The sequence below is a fragment of the Anomaloglossus baeobatrachus genome, chromosome 5 (genome assembly GCF_048569485.1).
Source record: "Anomaloglossus baeobatrachus isolate aAnoBae1 chromosome 5, aAnoBae1.hap1, whole genome shotgun sequence".
NCBI lineage: Eukaryota > Metazoa > Chordata > Amphibia > Anura > Aromobatidae > Anomaloglossus > Anomaloglossus baeobatrachus.
In genome coordinates, this window is record NC_134357.1 from 127,456,411 (window position 1) to 127,468,172 (window position 11,762).

General features: G+C 38.8%; 1 protein-coding gene across 24 annotated transcripts in view; it reads right to left on the reverse strand.

Moving 5' to 3' along the window:
- Window positions 1-11,762, reverse strand: part of CAMK2G (calcium/calmodulin dependent protein kinase II gamma) — a 333,717-nt gene that overhangs the window by 15,547 nt on the left and 306,408 nt on the right. For 12 of the 24 annotated variants that reach the window (XM_075348864.1, XM_075348859.1, XM_075348869.1 and 9 more), the window contains 3 exons: window positions 5,156-5,224; window positions 3,404-3,448; window positions 2,140-2,188 (listed from right to left, as the gene is read on the reverse strand). In XM_075348864.1, the coding sequence (XP_075204979.1) occupies window positions 2,140-2,188; window positions 3,404-3,448; window positions 5,156-5,224 (163 nt within the window). The remainder of the gene's footprint in view (window positions 1-2,139; window positions 2,189-3,403; window positions 3,449-5,155; window positions 5,225-11,762) is intronic. The other 12 variants (XM_075348871.1, XM_075348870.1, XM_075348866.1 and 9 more) reach the window with 1 other exon arrangement.

Consider the following 11,762-nt stretch of genomic DNA (forward strand, 5'->3'; position numbering starts at 1 on the left):
CAGCATAAAAGGAGTAAAACCTGGCTTTTGGAAGAAGTTTTTTTTTTATTTTAACTGCCAAGAGGTTGACTGCAGAAGAAACGCAGTAAAAATGCAATGTGTGAACATAGCCTAAGGCTAAGACCCCACTTTGCGTTCACCTACTTGCAGTTCTAAACGCACATTTTGTGCTTAATTGATTTGACCAAAGTTGCCTTTTTCAGAACTTTAGCGCTGAAAACACATGCGTATTTACCGCGTTTAAGATGCGTTTTCAGCGCTTTTTACATGCTTTTCCCCCTTGTGTTTTGACAGATGCGTTTTCAACATCAAGACACTGTTAAATAAAGATTAAATAGTCAAACAGACTGAAAAAAAAGAGAAAAAAATAAAAAACATATAATTTATAAATTAACAATGAAATTTGTTAATTTTCTTAAAAATATAGCGGATTAATAATATTTATTGCAAAAGTAGCAATAAAAACAAAATTTTCACTAATTTAATTGTCGGACTATGTGTGTGTGTAAAGGGACATATTATTCCATTATTTTAATGTGTGAAAAGCATGCGTTTTTGAAGTTAAAAACGCAGTGTTTCTACACCTAAAAAGCATGTAAAACGCTGGAATTTTGAGGTTTGCTGCTTTTTGACACTTCTCATTGACGTCAATGTTAGCAAAACGCTGCAGAAATGGCAAAAACAATTGACATGCTGCTTCTTTGAACGCATGGTTTTTGCCACAAAATATGCAAATTAAACGCAGCGTTTAGAAACACAAAGTGCGGTCTGAAAATCATCATTTAGATTGACTTTGCTGAAAAATCAAAACGCATGCCTTTTGGCATGTAAAAGGTGCAGTTCAAAACGCACCTAAAAAGCAGCTGAAACGCAGGTGGAAACACAAAGTGCGGTCTTAGCCTAAAACACACTTTTTAACAAGAAAACCTGCTGCTAAAAAATGTGTGAATCTTATAGTCTGGAACCAGCTTTCTGTGATGAAGGCGAACGCTGACACCACGTCGTCCTCAATCACAGAGAGAACTGCTCTCTCTCACATTTCCATCTGAATTTATCAGGACGTACTGAGCTCATCCCTATATCATTTAGCTGGAAGAACAGCGCCATTTGTGTCCAAACTGAAGAGAGAACCAGTCCGTATTAAATGAAAAGCGCCAGTGGATCGGTAAGGTGAGCATATGTTATTTAATAACTTAACATCATCCTTGATAGCTTTATAAAAATGAGAGTTGTCTAGGAGTCCCAGCAGAGGTGCATATATCATTGGTGCAGCCTCACAAGAGGTTAGGTGGCCCAGCTCTAAATTGTGAATTTTGATGAGCCCTTAGGCAGCAAAGGACCTATATTTTGTACTTGCACAGGGGCTGTTTTAAGTCTATGTCCACCAGTGATCCAACAATTAGGCTATGTTCACACTAGAAAAATGATTTTTCTTAAGAAATTTCTTAAGAGTGAAGGATTAGTGCACCTGTGTTAAAAAACGCACCAAAAACGCACCTGTGTTTTTGCCGCGTTTTTGGTGCGTTTTTACCGCTGGTTGCTCCCTGCGTTATTGTGCCAATTATCTATGGCAAATAACGCAGTTAGCTGCAGAAAAGAAGTGACATGCTCATTCTTTTTCTTAAGAAAATCTACTGAAAGAATTTTCTTAAGAAAAAAACGCAGTGTGCGCACAGGTAATTTTTTTTGCCATAGGTTTTGCTGGGGAATGTCTGCAGAAAGGTTACAAGAATTTCTCAAGAAATTTCTGCAGCAAAAACTGACCAAAAACGCAGGTCAAAAACGCAGTGTGTGAACACAGCCTTAGGCTTGAGGGAAAAGTGGTATTGTACAGGAAATTATTTTTACATCTGGTGTAAAAGAGACCAGTTGGAATAAATATTAATCTAAGTAAACCAAAATATAAGTGCACAAGGGTGTCGTCTGTTCACTTGAAGAAAACATATTGAGAAGTCAACTGGCATTCATAGATTGTCTAATGTGATATACATTAGTTTCCAACTATTTAGTCTTGCAATTAATCACTTAAAATTAAATAGTGGGAATGATAGATTACATATATTTGGAAGAAATAAATATATATAGCAGCACAGACAAAAGCAATAGCAATCAACAGCAGTGGATAATCATGCACTTTACCTTTTAAGTCTTCATCTTCAGTCGTGGTGTTACAGCTTTCAGTTGATCCCTAGGAAAAGAAAAAAGTATAAGATTTCCCGTATGAGAATTAAAAAAATATCAGTGGCCTACAATATAGAACCAAGGTCTTCTCATAAGTGTTGAGTGTGCAAAAAGGACCTTCAAATGTAATTTCAAAATAGTGGTCAAAACTGTATAAACAGAATAAACTTTTGCTCCAAAAATTGTTGTTTGCGGCTTCTTTTGGGGGAAAAAAAAAATAAAATGAATAAAATAAGATCAGTGTTTGGAAATGCAGATTCCTTGCAGTTGTTTTTCTTGGAAAACATTAGGAAATAGTTCACCAAACTCTTGCTGTGCAGAATCTAACAGCACAAGGAGGGCCACAGATGGTGCTGGTTGTAAAAGGTTCCAAACTTCAAGTATTTGGCAGTGCCAGTATTCGTATGGTAAGTGTTAAAGGAGCCTGTCAGCCCCAACTGACAAGCAGATAGCCCTTTAGGGGGATGTCAAATTTTTAAAAATCGCACATAAAGTACTGTAAATCACTGTCTCCATGCTGCTGAAGCAGAATCTTATTTAAATAAGCAAATTAGGGTGTTTAGGGCAGCCCCGCTGTGGTTATGAGGCTCACAGTAGACCCTCCATTGGTTTTGCACATTTCCCCCACTGTTGATTTACTGTGCTGGCCTGCCTGAGTTTTCTCTGAACACATTGTTTGCTGCAGGCATGCTAGTGCTGTCAATCACTAGTTAGAGAGGTGGGATTATGCAAAAACAAGGAGAGGGGGTGCACCATGCACTTCTCCCTTTGTCATGGCAAGGGTGCACCGAGCACCTTTATTAGCATATTTGATTAAAGTTCAAATTCTGCAGAACAGAGACAGCAATAAGAACACTAATGATGTATCCTAATTTAGAAGGGTTTAGATCTTTGCTTTTATAAAATAGGTATAATCCTAAATAGGTTTTAGAAAAGTCGTAATAATGATGATCAATGGTCAAACATTGCCTTATTCAATAAGCGACATAATGGAGTCAAGAAAAATTTTGGATGATCATCATTAAACATATCCTACAAACATTGATCACAAAAGCTAATTCCATGAACATAGTAAAAGGAAGCATGATGTTCACCACTCATGTAACACCTATAAGAATGGATGCCTCTTTCATGGAGGACGCATAGATGGGAAAAAAAAGGGCGCCATGTAAAAATTGTTATAAAAAAAAAGTTTGTAAGAGTAAGTGAATGGGATTCTTACTTTTATTCCATCTGTTGCATTATGGACAACAGTTGTTTGAGGTTCCTGAAAAGGAGTACAAATAACAAATCAGAAACAACAAGAAGAGGATAGGAATAAACAGGCAACACAAAAAAATAGAAAAGACCATGAAAAACAGTATAGGATACATGAAACACAGACTTCACAGAGAAGGAACAAGAAAACTGTGCTTTGGAAGTTAGTTTGCAGACACTAGAAATAGCTTTGTCAGTGTGTGGAGGAAATGTGTGTCGGTGTGAGAAAATAAAAAAAAAAGTAAAATATGTGATACTACGTAATAAAAAAAAAAAACAGGCCTGGTGGAGAAAAACGCTTTACAATACAACGTTTAACATTCTAAAAAGATCTGATGGCAAAACGTACATCCCAAGCAAGAGTCTAGGACGATTATCATATAACAGTAAATGTAAAGTTAAACAAAACAACACAAAATGATGTTTAAGTGGTACAGCCACACAAAATGTGATCAATTTTAATGAAAAAAGCAACGTTAAATCCCAGTAATAAAACCTACAGAGCGGTGATTCCTTGTGCTAAATTCCATGGTGTACGATAAAGAAACAAAGGCCATGATCCTGTATTCACACATGTAGGTGTGAATATCTGAAGACACACAACAGGTCCATTGTGTCAACATTTATGTTTTTAGGTAGTTACAATTTCCTTTTCATTCATTTTCAATAATCATTTGAGCTTTATATTTCGAGACACTACATTTAGAAATGTCCATGGCCTTTGTCTCTGTTTTTTAAGGTTAATTCTCAATGGACTATGGGTAAGTGATGGGCCATTGAATACAGTTTATTAGTATTGGTTTCCCTAAATGTAGTTTGTTACAGGTCACTGGAGGGAACTTTGGCACAATACTAGGTAACCATAGCCATCGGAGGCCCCTAAAGTGGCCCATCTCTGCCCCAGTCATGAATAAATACACTTTCTATGAAAAAAATGTTAAGATCAGTGTGAAGCTTTCCAACCAAACACCCAAAAGGTAAAGTTAGTTGTAAACAGTTTTCACAATAACCAGTAATGGAAATGACACACAGTGGCGAGCATGGATGAGGTCAATGGTACTAGTCTGGTGACTGCATGCACACCTTAACAATGAAGGCATGAGGAATGCCATATTTTAAGTGGAGGAATGCCTTGGGGGGGGACTCTAGAGAGGTTGGTATCATGCATAATTATGTAACTGGTAATCACCTAATTATTCCATATCTAAATTAGACATACAGAATGCCATTACCAAAAAGTGAAGAATGTGATTCTATACTTCAAGGCATTATGTAGCAAATGCAGTACCAGTTTAGTAGGCCATGACAATGCCGTAGGTCTCATGTTAGTGTTTTGCTTACCACTCCTACATATAATGCAGATGACCACCTGGATCCCTAAACCATTCACTGCTGAATTAAGTCACTAATACTATGTCACGGCACTCTGACTTCAGGCAGTAAAAAGGTCAGGGGTTGGGTGTTCATAGGTACAATTGCCAATTATATTGGGATACCAGGAGGCCACTGCTAATTCTCTCTTCCCAACAGATTATATAAAGGAAAAAAACAAACAAAAACTAACCGTATTCCACAAACAAAACAAACACAACAAGAGCAGAAGTAAAATAAAAAAAGCAAAAAACATGAGTTTTGGATGTCACAGCACAAGCAGCATTCCCACTGCTCACATCCCAGACACTGAAACCCCAGAAATAGTAGTAGACGGGGAAGATACCATTGTTGTCTGCAATGGGGGGTTTTCTTTTGCTGGGCTTACTATGCTGTTTTTGTTGTTGGTCTGCGGCTGAGATAGAAAAACAAATGGTTTAGTCCTGCTGATGGGGTGAGTTGGTTTAAGCTGTCAGAAAATAAGTTAAAAAAATAAATAAAAAGTTCTGTTTCCTCCTCCTAGAACACATGTACTAGAGAAAACACTGGTTTCCTCTTGAAACCAAAGATGATCAAGAAACTTCTAACAATGCTGTCAAAGGAAATGAAGAGCAATGAGACATATAACAGTTGGAAATGTTTTAAAGCCATGAAGATCATTTCGTTGACTAATACAGTTGCTGTAGAGCAATGGAATAATCACAGAAGACACGGGTGACATGATACGGAACGCTACAAAATCAATACTTTATGTCTGCCAAACAGAGTATGGTAAAATGACAGCAAACTGTAGACTGGTATGGCTGTGATATGGAAGTCATGCTTAGTCGACAGCACGGCCACTGAAAGATAGGCTGCAAGGTCTTCCAACATGGGCCAGTGTACACGGAGAGAGGAGTCATCCTTTACCACCAAATGTTGTTGAGCCAGCGAGGTTTGCAACTCTACACCATGAACATAAGTAGGGTTCCCTGTCCTTGTAACATTTATCTTAGTTTTACCAAATCAGTCCACCAGGAGGCTAAACCTTATGGAGGACCTGTCACCACTCCTGATTTAGTAAATACTTATGTACCCTGCAAATAGAACAATTCTAGGTCACGATTTCCTAGAGCTTGGATATTTGTTATTCCTCTGTTTTTCGTTTAAATGTATGAATAACTTGACACTATGTCATTACCATTTACCTTCACTGTGTCAGCATGAATGGAGAATGTTTAGGCCCATAGCCCAGATAGTTGCCAAAACGAGAGCTCGGCTCAAACAAGAGTTCATGACTTTTCATAGAGTGAAAGCTACTGCCAGAAATGTCTTCCACTGGTTTATCTACTAGAACTAATTAGCTGGTGTTTAAACAAGTGGTTTACTACTCTGCAATAGTGGCCACATCTCTGTAAAACTGATAGGGAAGGCTTTTTCTAATTACTTGTTAAGCCAATTCTGCCTCTGAGCAGCGATACTGAGGTCCGCTCATTCCCATGAATTACCTCCCGGGCTCCATGACCTCCGAGATCTGGTGATGTCACGTCAACTTCCAGTTGACCCATCACAGAGCCCGGCCCCAATCTGTGGACGGTGTCACAGCCCAGCATCGCTCCTGCTTGCAGAGCTATGCTGTAAAGGAGACAGCATGTGACATGACGGGCTGTGATGAGTGGTAAAACAACACCCACCAGCCTAGTCGCTCAGGAAAACTGGGGCCAGGCCTGTATTTCAGAGGTTGTGGATCCCGGGGGTGAAGGGGGGTGTTCATGTGGATAAACCGACTGCAATAGCGCCGCTCAGAGGCAGATTTGGCTGAACAAAGTATTTAAAGAAGCCTTCCCCATCAGTTTTACAGGGATGTGACTACTATGGCAGAGTAGTGAACCACCCCTTCAAGTTCAGTCAGGAGGCCACTATTCCTACCAGAAGATCATCTACTCTGTGTAGAAACACACCTTTGACTCAAAACATCCAATAGACAGACAATGCAGAGTACTAAGCAAAGATTTGCTTGAATTGTTAATTTATTGGGAATACAATTATTTACTAAAACAAATATGTCAGTACGGGTGACAAATCTGGGCAACATCAGGTAACCCTTCATTTGTTGTTCTGCACCAATAAAGTCAGCAGGAGGGAGGCCCAAATTTGTTATCATCTGTACCCCAGTTGAGGACAACAGATTGAAAACAAAATAAAGTGTGCAACGCAATGCAGTTTTCTGCCACATTGACTTTCAAAGTTGTTTTGAACAATGTAGTGCTTGTTCACCTAAAGGCAATGTGTGTGATTAGAAAAACGGGCTAGCCACACTTCCCAATGGAATAATTTCCATGGTGCTTAAATTCGGGATCAAACAGTTATATTTCATAACTCATTAACGATCCAAAATGCTTGGTCTCATTGTAGACCCCTGACATGAAAGAAACATCTTCATTCATACCTACGGGGCTGTAAGTTCAGATCAGGAGATCCGCGTTCAGCCCTGACAATGCTGTCTATGTGGACCGCTAAATACGACCATCTGAACCTGGCTTAGCTGCAATGCCAGACTAACCCATTTGGGGGAGGAAAAAATCAGCCACTTAATTCTGATCCTAAATAACCAAATCAATTGAAAACATGATGTTTCAAAAGAAGTGTGTGCCTTTGGGCCACATTGTTATCAGTCAACCATGTCCAGTTTAGTGAACAGGATTTATTTCATCTACAGTTCTAAGGTCTCTACAATACAAAAGAACAAAAATGAATTGGCATTGCTTTTGGTTTTAAAGTGCATGGCTCTAATGGATAGGATGACATTTTCACTGTATTAATGTTGGATGATTTTCTATTTTTTTTCCGGTTTCCTCCCACATTGCAAAGACATAGGGAATTTAGATTGTGAGCCCCAATGGGGACAGTGGTGATAATGTCTGTAAAGTGGTATGGAATTGATGACGCTCTGTCAGCAATGCATAATAAGTAAAATAATAATATTGTAACCGTAGTGGTTAAATATCCCTTTATCTATTTTTAACTGAAACAAGGGCTCATCCAGATGCTTATACATAATGAGTCACCGCATACGGAGTTTCCTCGCACAGTTTACTAAGAGGTTTGTCATGTCTAAACGAACAAACTTGTTTCACATAATCTTTTATTTAAAGGGTAATCTTGAAGTTGTTAAGCCCCAATGCAAAATAATTAAGAGGACTTGCACCTACATTGTGCAATTCAGGATACGGCTGCATCTATATGTGCCAGGGGTTCTCCGGCACTGGATCGCAGATGCAATGGTTATCTCTAAACTCTATCATCATAGATCAGTTTACAGCTGGGTTTACACACTGCAACATCTCAAACGACATCGCTGTAACGTCACCGGTTTTGTGACGCAATAGCGATGTTGTTTGCGATGTTGCAGTGTGTGAAACTTATCAGCGACCCGGCCCCTGCTGTGAAGTGGTAATCGTTACAAATCGTTCAGGACCATTCCTAGGTCCTTTGTTTCCCGCTGTGCAGCATGAAGTTTCAGTGTGTGAAGACTTTGCAGCGACTTTGTTAGCAACTTCCCTTTCAAAAGGCTGCTTATCAACGTCCCCAACAACCAGCTAGGTCGCTCTGCAGGTCCGGATCGCTGTTGCGTTGTTGGCCAGGTTTGCCTGTTTGACAGCTCACCAGCGACTCACCAGAGACTTAGGGAGGTCGCTGTTACGTCACAAAACCGGTGACGTTACAGCGATGTCCTTTGCGATGTTGCAGTGTGTAAACCCAGCTTACTTCAAAGTTCTGTTTTGCAAATTTTGAGTTATTGTGACAAAATCAGTGACTTCATAAATGTCATATACACACACACACATATACATATATATATACATATATATATATATATATATATATATATATATTCTGGACTATATGTTCATAACGGATCAATCACACTTTACAATTAGTTGTAGTCCAAAGTGCTATAGGTGTAAGCCTTTTCCTAGTAATCCTTCACCGGCGTGCACTGATGGAAGTGACCTGACCTCTACTGAACGCTCCCCAATCTTTCCCCTCTGCTGTACTGGCCTCTCCGGGAGACTATTAGAACTGCCAGAGCAGAGATAAGCGGTTGGGAAGTGCTCATTGATGGGTCCCAAGACACTTCGCAGTTCGGGAACGCCCCTTGGACACTTTCCAACTCAGCGCAAAGCAGAGTAAAACTTCTATTTCTAACTTATGCAACCAGTATGACTATCAACATAAGTACGTGTTTTAACCGCTTTACAAAACCTCCTTTATCGAGCGATCAGCAAATTTAATTGGCTACAAGTACTGAAATTCATTATAAACTTAGGAATAGCAGCATTAGTAAAGAGTAATAAAAATGGATACGGGTGTCTTCTGCGGGAAACAAACATTAGTAAGTAATCCTCCTGTCAGCTGCCAGTAATCCCTGATTATCAAATGTGAATGTGGGTGCCCCAGCTCTTTCTCAATGACAGATGTTGGGGAACAAAGGCTTAGGGTTGTTATATTTCAACATATCTGGCCCTTCATTTTTAAGTCTGATAAGCTGTTGCTAGAGAAGTTTTGCATTAATCCCCACAGGAAACACAAGCCTCACTTGCCAAGCTTGCTCACCCAATATAGGTGTAAGGCATCCAGGCGTGGGATTGGTAAGGATACAACTACTACTAAAGGTAAAATGCTTACTCAAGTTATCTGGTCACAAAAAGACTACCTAAGAAAAAAAACAAAAATATGTCTTTGGGACAAGCAATTTTTGGACCAATGTCAAGTAAGTTTGATTTAGAGGGCAGAATTGCATCCACTAACCAGCCCCCAAAATTGTTCATACAGGCATAGACTCTTATCTTGTACTTCCTCAGGGGATTCATTTCTGTTTGCAAATTTGTCCACTATATCAACCCTAATGTAAATGGATCTTTTAAATATATGTTTGTTTACCCAATAAAAGTGTATCATAGCAATTTGAAAATGATCTTATTAACTGTGGAATGTAAAGTGGTTCATGGGAAAAATCCTTCTCAGACATCTAAGCAGAGAGATTGATATTCTGACACATACATTTAGCAAACTGTATCAAATAATTATTAAGATACAACTCTCATGCCCCTGCCCAGCCCTCACCGGCATGTCTGATGTGAGCGATGATTATTGTATACTGGTCTGTAATTTGGAGCTTGTCTCAATGATGGTATCTTTTACATGATAAAGCGCTGTGATTTCCATTTGTCATGGCAGTTATTACTTACAGCTCTTTGCAAGTGATGGCTGGGAGCCTGACAAAATAATAGTATTTTCTGCAGTAATGCACAATTGTTATTAAAAATAAATGGCCTGTAAAAGGGTTTGATGCCTTCCTGCCACCATCAGACATCACTAGCGGATATCTCTCTATTATTGATCTAACATAAAAAGATATGTACACTAAGCAGGTATAGAAGAAATGCTGCAAAGTAAGAACACTTTCACAAATAGTATTAATAGCATATTTTAATCATTTTTTTTTAAATTCAAAGTGAATGAGCAAGAAAGAACTAAATCTTACCAATATTTGATGTGGCCGCCCTTTGTCTTCAAAGAAGCAGCAATTTCTCTAGGTACACTTTACTTCCACACAGTTTCAGAAGGAACTCAGCAGAGAGAATGTTCCAAATATTTTGGAGAACTAACCACAGATCTGCTGTGGATGTAGGCTTGTGCAATTTCTTCTTCTCTTCATGTTATCACACACAGACTCCAACATGTTGAAATCAGGGCTGTGTGAGGGCCGTACCATCACTTCCAGGACTTTAAAGTGCTTAATGACATTGGCTTTATGACTTGGGGTCTTGCCCTACTGCAGAATAAATCTGGAGCCTTTCAGGTTTACACCCGGATGGTATTGCATGATGTATAAGAATCTGCCTGTAGTATTTCTAAGTATTGAGGACACCAATAAATTGTTATCAATGAGAATTCAGCCAAAGAAACTTAGTGCAGTACATGAAAGACTAATCCATCGTATGTATTTCTCTGAAATTGGAAGATATCCAACAGTGGCATAAGATCAGAACTGTCAGCAACCAGTAGGACCCAGATACACTTATCTACTATGAGCAAGGACCATTCATCCGAAATGGGTAAGCGGATAAACCCTGAGGGGTTTTATCTTCAAACGTTCATCTTTTAAATTTATGGAATAAAAATTGGTTTCATACATACTGGATGGGATGTTGGATTTACCTACACTCTACACCCATCTACTAAGTCTGACTAGAAGTAGTCTTCATTGACGAACTGTGGCCAAAAATCAATCCTCTGACAAGGAAACAAGGCCTAATAACTTACCTATGCACAAACACATAAAAACTGAGGTCCTTGGACAGATAAGTTACAGTTTGTGTGCCGAAAAGAGGTACAATAATAACTGTCTGCAGGAATCAATGAAGCATGATGGAGGGTCCTTACAAGTTTAGGGATTCATTTCAACAAATGAAGTTGACGAATTGGTCAGGATTAATGGTATTCTCAATGCTGAGAAATACAGGCAGATAATTCTCCACCATACATTACCATTAGAGAGGCATCTGACTGGTTTCAAATTTATTCTTAGCAGGACAATGACCCAAAACATACAGCCATAGTCATTAAGAACAATTTTCAGTGTAAAGAAGAACAAGGAGTCCCTGAAGTGATATGGCCCCTAGATGTCCCTGATCGCAATATTATTGAGTCTGACAGGGATTTTATTTAATTTATTTATTTAATATATATATATATATATATATATTATATATATAAAAATAGATATATATAGAGAGAGAGAGAGAGACTCAAGCCTAAATCCGCAGAAGATATGTGGTTACTTCTCCATGGTGTTTGCAATAAAAACTAACTGCTGAGTTCCTCAACAAACTGTGCAAGTGAACTTAGTAGAACCGGTACGGTTTTGAAAGCAAAGTGTGGCCAAAGCATATATGGATTTTAGTTTT